The sequence below is a fragment of the Schistocerca cancellata genome, chromosome 4, assembly GCF_023864275.1.
Source record: "Schistocerca cancellata isolate TAMUIC-IGC-003103 chromosome 4, iqSchCanc2.1, whole genome shotgun sequence".
Taxonomy (NCBI): domain Eukaryota; kingdom Metazoa; phylum Arthropoda; class Insecta; order Orthoptera; family Acrididae; genus Schistocerca; species Schistocerca cancellata.
In genome coordinates, this window is record NC_064629.1 from 736266445 (window position 1) to 736278520 (window position 12076).

The 12076-nt window shown below is 42.5% G+C and overlaps 1 protein-coding gene across 1 annotated transcript in view; it reads right to left on the reverse strand.

Annotated features, from left to right (window-relative positions):
- The window catches only part of LOC126184412 (ras and EF-hand domain-containing protein-like), a 195427-nt gene that overhangs the window by 156208 nt on the left and 27143 nt on the right, over nt 1–12076 (reverse strand). The window contains exon 3 of the mRNA XM_049926796.1: nt 4628–4814. Within this exon, the coding sequence (XP_049782753.1) occupies nt 4628–4814 (187 nt within the window). The remainder of the gene's footprint in view (nt 1–4627; nt 4815–12076) is intronic.

The following is a 12076-nucleotide window of genomic DNA, read 5'->3' on the forward strand; positions in this document are numbered from 1 at the left end:
TGACTCAAAATTGGCAGAAGACGTGAAAAATTCAAAAAGAATTACTATTATTACTTTGCGATGCGCACCAAAAACGCTTAGTAGATGGGGGTTTTCCTTATTGACGAAAAACGTATTGTCAGAATAATTATATGTTCACGTATTTTTATGAATCATGGTGCTCTGTAGCTTATATAAATTCTTGGTATATCTGATATCAAGGAATACCTCTCATGTACGTTAAAAACTTCAATGTTCGGTCGGTTTCAGCCTCAGCCCACTATCATGGAATTTGACAGAGGATAAAGTACAAAAGTCCATTAAACAAATTGTAAAACCTTTCAGGGAACAACGAAATACTGGTACGGGACTCATAAAGTATGTTATCATTCGATCCGGTAAGTATCTTCATTACGTAACTAATCCGGTGGGATTCATACAGGTGGTATTGCAAATAACTGTATCATATACACTATCTGTATCCGGACACCTTTTAGTGGGCATTAATGTGGGATATGTTCACCATTCGCCTTTATGACGGTTTGAACTCTGCTCGGAACACTGTCAGTGAGATGTCTGAACGTCAGTGGAAGATTGGCAGCCTATTCTTCCTCAAGAGCCGAAACCATAGGTCGCTGAAGTCTGGAGCGAATTCGACGTATTAACTCATCCCAAAGATGTTGCATTGGGTCCAGGTCGGGCAGACCAGTGCAATTCAGGAACGTTATTGTCCACAAACCATTGCCTCACAGATGCTAGTATATGAGAGGATGTATTGTCACTCATATATACAGTAAACAGTCATCGTCTTCGAAATGTTGTAAAATATATTTTCATATGCTGCCGCATGTGAGTTTTCTTAATTACAGCTGGTGGATCACGTCCTAACCACGAAAACAACCCTGTACCGTAACACCACCTCTTCTGTACTTCACTCTTGGCACTACACATGATTGCAGGTACGTTCTCCATGCATTCGCAAACTCAGATCCTTTCAACTGATTGCCGCAGAGAATAGCGTGATTAATCAGTCCAAATCACCCGTTTCCTGTCACCCATTGTCCACAGACGTTGATCTTTACATTACCTCAAGCATCGCTTAGCACTGAGTACAGAAATGTGGAGCTGCTCGATCGTTGTACCACATTCTTTTTAACTCCCTACGCACAGTTCTTGTCTTAACTGGGCTGCTGGTAGCACTTTGAAACTCACGAACGATTCCTTCCGCTTTCACGAGACTTTTTACAGCTAAACTCCACAGTGCTTGACAGTTTGCGTCTGGCCGTACAAGAGGTCTGTCTAGTCATGATGTAGCTGTGGCTGTTCCTTCGTGTTTCCATTACACAGTCATATCATCAAAAGTTGACTTGGGCAGCGTTAGAAAGGTTGAGATACCCTTGACGGATTTGTTACTCGCATGACATCCAACGAGGAGGCCACGTTCGAAGTCACCGAACTCTCCTGATTGATCCATTCTACTGTTACTAGTTCTCTACTGACAACACAATATACCCCACCTCTTTTGGGTACTGGCGGGTCCTCCTCTCGTGATATCTAGTGATCAGTTTCGCATTGCATGGGAGTGTCTGGATACTTTGCTCGGATAGTGTATATCAGTTTTCCGACTGGGGTCTAAGGGAGAAATCAAGTGGTATCTTCAGTGTCAAAAAATGGTTCAAATGGCTCTGAGCACTATGGGACTCAACTGCTGTGGTCATAAGCCCCCTAGAACTTATAAATACTTAAACCTAACTAACCTAAGGACATCACACACATCCATGCCCGAGGCAGGATTCGAACCTGGGACAGTAGCGGTCGTGCGGTTCCAGACTGTAGCGCCTTTAACCGCTCGGCCACTCCGGCCGGCTCTTCAGTGTCACTTATAAGCTCTAGAGCAGGAACTACCGTGCCTTTTACGTGCGCTTGGTTGCCAGTGAAACATTATTCACGATGAAGTAAAGAAGGAAGGGCGAACATAATGAAATACTCCGTCGTTTGAGGCGGAGCGGAAGCTTGGACTGGACTAGGATTTAAAAAACGGTGGACTTGTTGAAAACCAATTCAGCATCTGTCAGACGTGATCTATGTAAACCCCAGAAATCTAAATTTGGATGGCCGTACGGCAATTTAAGTATCAGCCCTCCTTAATCCTGGGCCAATTTGCTACGTTTTTTTCTCATTCTGGACGTTGAATGGTCACAGACTGCGTCTGTTGGCAACAACTGTTTTCTCAAGAGCTAAGTAACGCGTGTGTGTGGTGAGGGTGTGAGACAGCTGCTCTCAGTAATATATGGTACGCTTGGAACATATCGTGGATTGCTACATATGATTTACTTTTACTCTTTCCATCCATCCATTTATAATCTGCGACTTCAACCGTTGCGTAACAGTCTGTGACATAGAGCCCTTCGGAACTCACGACCTACCATTCTGTGAACTATTAAAGGCGACAAAGGGATCCTGAAAAGATAGAGAGGCCATCCTCCAGAAGAATGTATGTTAAAAAATTCTAGAAGTATACGTGGAATATCGTAAATCAGCGCTAACAAGAAACAGAGGAGAGACTGATTATAGACTTGAGTTACAAGCAAAAGAAGTGATTAACTCTGTTCGATATTTCGGTAGCGTAATAATCAAGGAAAATACGTAGTATCAAGAAACATAAGTTACCCAATCAAGGAAAATACGTAGTATCAAGAAACATAAGTTACCCACCAGGATATTGGGACGAAAATGGGGGGGTACTGTGCAAGGTTAGAGAGACAAAATTGGAAAGAAAGAAACCCTATTTTCATCAGTTAAATGTACACACATATTACAATAGGAGAAGAGTTAAAGCAATGGTCGTACCATCTCAAATCACCCGAGACATACTCACAGATACCTGAAGATTGTAAGTAAGTCCAGTGACTGATGATCGATTGCGTAGTCAAACTGATATCAGGTTTTACCATCACTTTACAAACGTTATGTTACACACATTTGTATTTAGAGTCAGTTGTCAATTTTTTCATCAGTCACTACTTATCTGTTAGTCTCTCTGCAGCTCATCTATGTCCTTCCTTCTTTTAAAAAAATTTGCGAATAGTCTTATAGAAACTACTCACTCATCGAGTACTTTCATGGACTACGTAACGTGGCGACAACGTAAGAGTGAAACTTCCTGGCAGATGAAAACTGTGCCGGACAGAGACTCCAAATCGGGAGCTTTGCCTTTCACGGGCAAGTGCTCTACCAACTGAGCTACCCAAGCACGACTCAAGACCCGCCCTCACAGCTTCAATTCTGCCAATACCTCGTCTCCTACCTTCCAGACTTCACAGAAGCTCTTCTGCGAACGTTGCAGTACTAGCACTCCACGAAGAAAGGATGTTGCGGAGGCACGGCTTAGCCACAGCTTGGGGGATGTTTCCAGAAAGAGAAACACAGTTTTAATCTGTCAGGAAGTTTCATATCAGGGCACAATCCCCTGCAGAGTGAAAATCTCCTTCTGGAAACATCCCTCAGGCTGTGATTAAGCCATGTCTTCGCAATATCCTTTCTTCCAGAAGTGAGCGAGCGAGGTGGCGCAGTGGTTAGCACACTGGACTCGCATTCAGGAGGACGACGGTTCAATCCCGCGTCTGGCCATCCCGATATAGGTTTTCCGTGATTTCCAAAAAAAAAAAAATGTTCAAATGAGTGTGAAATCTTATGGGACTTAACTGCTAAGGTCATCAGTCCCTAAGCTTACACACTACGTAACCTAAATTATCCTAAAGACAAACACACACACCCATGCGCGAGGGAGGACTCTAACCTCCGCCGGGACCAGCCGCACAGTCCATGATTGCAGCGCCTAAGACCGCTCGGCTAATCCCGCGCGGCCCGTGATTTCCCTAAATCGCTCCAGCAAAATGCCGGGATGGTTCCTTTGAAAGGACACGGCCGCCTTCCTTCCCCATCCTTCCCTAATCCGATGAGGCCGATGACCTCTCTGTTTGGTCTCCTCCCCCAAACAACCCAACCCAACCCTCTTCCAGGAGTGCTAGTTCTGCTAGGTTCGCAGAAGAGCTTCTGTGAAGTTTCGAATGTAGGAGGCGAGGTACTGGCAAAATTGAAGCTATGAGAGAGGGGGCGTGAGTCGTGCTTGAGTAGCTCAGTTAGTAGAGCACTTACCTGATAAAAGTCCGGCACAAGTTTTAATCTGCCAGGAGGTTCATATCAGCACACACTCCGCTGCAGAGTGAAAATCTCATTCTGAGAAGGTAAAACTGAGCAGCGCTCGGTTAAACAGGGAATCAAAGTAACTTCGTCGTGTATGACCACTGATGCGAAAACATAAACGAATCCACTGTTAGCAGAATAGAATATTCAGTCCTTTTTCGAAATAGGTGGCAAGAATTCTCCAGTCAATTGAACAGTTATATTTGCAAATGCTGCACTTAAACATTGACAATTTTTGTGGGTGATGCTGCACTACTCAAATTTTTGTACTCTAAATGGTCCAATGCCTCGTAGAAGCTGCCAGCGCTCGAATTTCTTTATGACTAGGCAAATAAAACATTTTTATGACTGGTAACTGACAGTTTAATCAAGACACATCCACAATTTACAAACACACTCACGGTAGACGAAAGACATCACTTCATTGTTATGTTGGACTCACCTTTTGGAATAGTTTTAGGTGGAGTTGCAGTTCGGCCATTTCGGCTTCCATTTTTTCCTTCAACAACCTCTTCTCAGCTTCAAATCTTGCTTCTGCCTCCTCTTTGGCCTTCTGTTCTATGCGTGCGACCTGGACATCGAGTTCTTCTTCAAGACTTCTTAGATGCTCCAAATGCGATTGTTTTTCCCTAAACAGAGGAAAAGTTATTATAAAATAAAATAAGACATGAAGAAATTGGTTTTGTAGTATCCGTGGGATCTTTAATTAGTTCGTATAATGCGTCTTTCACCTATTTCGGTTTACGTAATGCAGGAAAGCGCAATAACGAATAGTATTATGGTGAAACTGTCATCTCCGATTAAGGTAAAGTCGCGTAGCTACCTTAGAGAAATAAAAAAGCTCGATGAAACATAGAAAAATAGCAGCCATTGAAAGAAATACCGAAAGCTTGTGAGTAAAGTGGGAAAATTGTCACATACAAAAACAGAGGCTATGACTAATTATTACTTGATACTGACATTCTGTTCTAGATATTGCAGTAGTTATTACTGGACAAAATACGTCGGGTAACTAATAGAAGCTGGTAACATTGTTGCTAAAGAAAAAAAATCATGGTACCCCTGACAACCTTTTTGGAAAAAGTTTTCTTTAAAGGTATTCGATTTTTCGTGTAGTCAACTCCTCTCTCAATTTTCTACTTTTTCTTAGAAACAGTTGGCCTTGTTTCGTAACAAAAAGTACCTGCTAAGCGATTTTTTTCCGTATGTACCTTATTGAACAGAGAGTACGATACATAAGTACTTCAAACATATATCGTCTGTCGTTAGAGATATTTCAACACATTTGTACCTGCTCCTCCTGGCAGAATTCCCAAAGCTTATCTCTTAACGCGAGTACCATTTCATGTATCGCGTTTCATTACCACTCATGTCCCACTAAAGTTTCTGGGCATCCAAATGTAGTGAACTTTCTGACGCTACACGTCTTTTGCTCAGATGCATCTGTCAGCGCGTCTGAATAGGTGTAGGGGTATATCCTCAAATATAAAATGTCGGGTTAAAATCCGCAGTTATTTTATAAGAATTTTTCGGTATAACTCAAAGATAATTTATAGTTGCTGCACACAAATTAAATGTTCGTACAACAGTAATTGTACCTAATCTCTTTACAGCTCTCAGAACTCAGAAGCTTGTGACATTTGTTATTTTAAACAAAACAGTTTCACGTATAAAGGAAGGAAGCACACACAAAGAATACTTTAAGTATAGACAGTCACAAAAATCCATGAAAACCCCTGTTGCTGCTGTTGTGGTCTTTAGTTCGAAGACTGTTTTCGTACAGCTCTCCGTATTGTTTCTATCCTGTGCAGCTTCTTCATCTCGGAATAACTACTGTTACTTATATCCTTCTGAATCTGATTACTATATTCATCTCTTCGTCTCGCTCTATAATTTCCCCCCCCCCCCCATTTCCTTCCAATATTAAACAGGTGATCCCTGGATGACTCAAAGTGTGTCCTGTCAACTGATCCCTTCTTCTAGTCAGGCTGTGCCACAAATTTCTTTTCTCCCCAATTACGTGATCTACTCATCTAATCTTCAGCATTCCTCTGTAGCACCACATTTCAAAAGCTTCTACTCTCTTCTTGCCTAAATTTTTTATCTTCCTTGTTTCGTTTTCACTCATGGCTACAGTCCACACAAATACCTTCGGAAAAGACTTCCTAACACTTAAATCTACATTCGATGTTAAGAAATTTCTCCTCTTCAGAAACGCTTTTCTTGTCACTGCGATATACCGTTTATATCCTCTCAACTTCGCCCATCGTCAGTTATCTTGCTGCCCAAATAACGAAACGCATTTACTACTTTAAGTGTCTCGTTTCCTAATCTAATTCCTTCAGCATCACCTGATTAGTTCGACTACATTTCATTACCCTTGTTTGGCTTTTGTTGATATTCATCTTATAGCCTCCTTTCAAGTCAATGTGCTTTCAAAGTCCTTTGCCGTCTCCGACAGAATTACAAGGCCATCGGCAAATCTCAAAGTTTTTATTTCTTCTCCCTGAACTTTCATTCCTTCTCGAAATTTTTCTTTGGTTTCCTTTACCGCTTGCTCAGTGTGCAGATTGAATAACATCGGGGATAGGCTGCAAGCCTGTCTCACTCCCTTTTCTACAACTGCTTCCCTTTCATGCCTCTCGACTCTTGTAACAGCCGTCTGGTTTCTGTACAAGTTGTAAGTAGCTTTTCTCTTCGTGTTTTTTATCCCTGCTACCTTCAGAATTTCAAATAGAGTAGTCCAGTAGACATTGTCAAACGCTTTCTCTTAGTCTACAAACGCTATTAACATAGGTTTACCTTTCGTTAACCTATCTTCTAAGAGATGTCGCTGGGTCAATATTGCCTCGCGTGTTCTTACATTTCTCCGGAGTCCAAATTGATCTTTCCCGAGGCCGGTTTCTACTAGTTTTTCCATTCTGTAAGGAATTCGTGTTAGTATTTTGCAACCATTATTTATCAGACTGATAGTTCGGTAATATTCACAACTGTCAGCACCTGTTTTCTTTGTAATTGGAATAATTATATTCTTCTTGAATTCTGAGGATATTTCGCCTGTCTCATACATCTTGCGCACCAGATGGAAGAATTTTGCCATGACGGGCTCTCCCAAGGCTATCAGCACTTCCGACGGAATGTCGTCTACTCCCGGGGCCTTGTTTCGACTTAGGGCCTGTCAGATTCTTCTCACAGTATCATGTCTCCCATCTCATCTTCATCTACATCCTCATACATTTATATAATATTGGTTTCAAGTTTATTTTCCTTGTATAGACCCTGTATATATTGCTTCCACCTTCCAGCTTTCCCTTCTTCGCGTAGGACTAGTTTTCCATCTGTGCTCTTGATAGACACACAGTTGCTTCTCTTTACTCCAACTGCCTCCTTAATTTTCACGTAGGCGGTATCATTCTTTCCCGAAGTGAAATACGTTTCTAAATCCTTATATTTGTTCTTTAGCCCTTCCTGTTTAGCCATTTCGCACTTTTTTTCTGCCTCATTCTTTAGACGTTTGTATTCCATTTCGCCTGCTTCATTTGCTGCATTTTTATATTTTCTCCTTTGATCAGTTAAATTCAATATCTCCTGTGCTATATAAGGATTTCTACTGGGCCTTGTCTTTTTAACTATTTGATTCTCTGCTGTCTTCACTATTTCATCTCTCAAGGCTACCCACACGTCTTCCACTGTATACCTTCCCCCCGGTTTAGAAAAGCGTTGCCTAATACTCCCTATGAAACTCAACAACCGCCGGTTCTTTCTTCTTAATTTCCTACCTTTTCGCAATTTAGATTTACCTACTGTTCATTACCAGTAAATTGTGGGCAGAATCCACATCTGGCGCTAGAAATGTCTTACAATTTAAAACCTGGTTCCAAAATCTCTGTCTCACTTTATATAATCATTTTTAAACATTCATGGGTCTCCAGGTCTCTTTCACGTATACAACCTTCTTTGACGAGTCTTAAACTAAGTGTTATCAACAAATTAATAATACTCTGTGCAGAATTCTGCCAGGCGGCTTTCTCTTTCATTCCTTTCCCCCGCAGTCCGTATTCACCTACTATTTTTCCTTGTCTTCTTTTTCCTGCTATCGAATTCCTGTCTCCCATCACAACTCAATTTTCATCTCCCTTAGCTATCTGAATAATTTCTTTGATCTGATCATACACTTCTTCAGTCTCTTCATCATCTGCGGAGATAGTTGGCATATAAACTTGTACTACTGCGATGGGTGAGGGCTCCGTGTTTATCTCGGCCACGATAATGCGTTCACTATGCTGTTCAAAATGTTCAAATGTGTGTGGAATCTTATGGGACTTAACTGCTAAGGTCATCAGTCCGTAAGCTTACACACTACTTAACCTAAATTATCCTAAGGACAAACACACACACCCATGCCCGAGGGAGGATTCGAACCTCCGCCGGGACTAGCCGCACAGTCCATGACTGCAGCGCCTAAGACCGCTCGGCTAATCCCGCGCGGCTCACTACGCTGTTCATAGTAGCTTACGCGCATTACTATTTCCTTATGAATTTTTATACCTACTCCTGCATTACCTCTATTTGATTTTGTACTTAGTCACCTGTCCAGAAGTCCTTTTCCTCCTGCCACTGAACTTCACTAATTCCCACTATACCTAATTTTAACCTATGCACTTCCTTTTTTAAATTTTCTAACCTACCTACCCAATTAAAGAGATCTAACATTCCACGCTCCTAACCGTCGAACGCCAGTTTTGTCTCTTCTAATGACAACATCCTCCTGAGTAGTCCTCGCCTGGAGATCAGAACGGGGACTACTTTACCTCCGGAATATTTTACCCATGCTGTCGGGAAAAATTACGGCTGTAGTTTCCCCTTGCTTTCTGCCGTTCGCAGTTCCAGGATAACAATTCCGTTTTGGTTTATGTTGCAGGGCCAGGTCAGTCAATCATCCAGACTGTTGCCTCTGCAACTACTGAAAAGGCTGCTAACCCTCTTCAAGTACCACGCGTTTGTCTGACCTCTGAACAGTTACCCCTCCGTTGTGCTAACACCCACGGTTCGGCTATCTTTATCGCTAAGGCACGCAAGCCAGTCTACCAACCACAAGGTCCACGGTTCATGACGGGACGGGGCGGGGCGGGGGGAGGGGGGTGTGAAAAAAATCAATTACTGTTTTATGTGCATTTGTACATATATTCTTCATGGAAATCACTAATTGAGGCTCACATACAGAAGAATTTTCCTCGAGTTTTGAAAAACAAAATACTTCCTTCAAATCTGTTCGATGCGCGTATTTATGTCGAGCTGCCTTCTACAACTGTTTATTTTATCCAACAAAAACTCGATCGGATTATTTGAAGACTACAAGCGTTAGTAAAGTATGTAGTGTGATCCAACGGAAGAACAATCTGTGATGCGTAGTTTCGATCGCTTTTCTGTCGGGTATAGAAATTTTTGTAAGTGCTATACACATTTCTAGAACTGTTTTGTCAATAAAGTCATGAACTGTAAATGATACATGTCTCCGACTATAAAGGCTACTTATAAATAAATCGACAGATTGCAACCCCATATCCTTACCGCTACTTCCATTCTCACTGTGCTCTGGTTTTCTACTTCTCGTTATACTCGAATATTGGCTTTCTACATTATCTGATTCTATTAGTATTATAAAATGGGTTAAATTAACAATTATTGGTAAATGGAAAGTTGTCACAGGAAGATTTTTGTTTCATACGCGACCTTTGCTAGTCGTAACATTTTAGCATTGGTCTTATTAACAGTATGTTTCTAAATGCCCTAGAACAGGGCTTCACAACATACGTGCTCGCGGAGCAAGCTGTGAGCAGCAAGGCGCGAGCACAGAGCAGTGCGAGCACGTTACCCCCACTACCGGACCAGAGCGGAGAGTGGGGAAAGTCACGTGGGGCACACAACAGCTGCCGCCAGTCAATGTAAATCCGCGGCCACCTGCAGGGATATCACTCAGGAATTATTACTGCGACAAATGAAACAAATAAAGGAGAATGTACACATGCCACATAATTTTATTAGCTTAGTGTATGCCTCTACATTCGCATTAATTTGTGAACTGTTACACAATAAAAGGTGTCACTGAAGTGTGGGATTTTCGGTTATCTTGTACTTTTTGCCCTTTACAATTGCGTCTATGTTCGGAGTAATTGTTCTTGTGCATTTTAGGCGCAGCGTGCAGTTTAAATTTCGATCAGACAATGCGTTTCTCAGGCGCGTCTTGTTACATTTCATTGCAGAGAACAGTTGTTCACAAACATACGTGGAACCGAACATTGATATTATTATAGCCGCCAGTTTGTGCAAACGAGGAAATCTATCCTGAGGGAAGTGTCTGTAGAATTCCAAAGTGTTTTTCTTGTTCTGAAATTTGTCTCTGTATTCTCTGTCAAACTGCAGGTCAATAATTTCTTGCTGCAGCTCAGGACGAATCTCTTAAATATTCGCTGAATATGGAGAGAACAGATCAAAATCACTGTCTAGTGCTGTCAGATCTTGAAAGCGCTGATCAACTAAACTATGTGAATAGCGTTCACAGTCTTTGTGAACATCTTGCATGGATGATAATTTAGGAAAATGAGCTAGGTTTCCTGTTTCCAGCTGACTCACCCAAAGTGTCAATTTCATTTTAAAAGCTCGTATTCGATCTATGAAATGAGTAATTAGCAGATCTTTACCTTGTAGTAAAATGTTCAAAGCATTCAGATGGCTAGTTAAATCTGCTAAGAACGCGAGATCACATTCAAACGTGCGCGCGCATTTCCCCTCCCTCCCCTCCCTCCCTACTCCGCGACCTTGCACCTGCTCGCGAGCACGTGCCTGAGCAGACGCGAGTACTCGCGCTCAAAACCGGCCAGTTGTTAAGCCCTGCCCTAGAACGTATTTCGGATTTTTGACGTCACTCCTGACTGACACCTAGTCCGCCTTCAAAGCTCAGTGGTCAGCGAGTCTGGCTGCTATTCACAGGATCCGGGTTCGATTTCCTGTTCTGACGGGGTTTACCCTTGGCGAGAGGACTAGAACGGAATGCACTAAGCCTCGTGATGTCAACTGAGGAGCCACCTGAGTGACAAATGGCGGATGGCGGATCCAAGTTCAAGAAAGCCGACAACGCCCAGGAGGGCGGCGTGCTGACTCCACGGCCCTCCATACTGCGTGTAGTGACGCCACTAACAGAGGATGACATGGCGGTCGGTCAGTCCCGATTGGCCCATCAGGGCCAGAACGCCGAGCTTTACTTTACTTTTACTGACAGACACCTGAGTTGTGGTTTTCCACCAGCTATAGACGTACAGGGTCCGACCTCCCGTATTTCAATAGGTTGTAAGCGTATTGTCATATCGCTGGTTTAGTTGTGGAGTATCTTTGCGGGCAGCCGCGTCTGTAGTGAGTGGAGCACGGGACACGAAACTGTTATGTGGTGTAGTGTGTAGCTCTACATGTAGAACCATTGTTAGTATTCAGGTTGAAGTGTTGCTACAAGTGCTAGTAGAGTAAAGTGATGACATACGGAAATGGTTCAGAGGAAAGTGCGTCAAGAAGTAATTGAAAATGAGCAGTGGCGTTAATAACGTATTTATTTATCCTCTCGTTGCGTGTCGCATAGCATCGATCATCCGCACCGTGTTCGGTCTCCAAGAATGAACAAATGTGAATCAGTAATACTATTTACCACAAAAGAGTGCAATCAAGTGCCAGTGATTTGTAGCGAGCGCGAGAACGTTCGTTCGATCATCGCGTTCCGCATCATCAACAATCAGCCGCGCCGCGACGGTTTCGCGCACGCTCGTACAATTGAGAATTGAGAACTGAAAAATTAACTTTACAAACAGTGTTATATCACTACTTGTGACAATCAGGACTATTA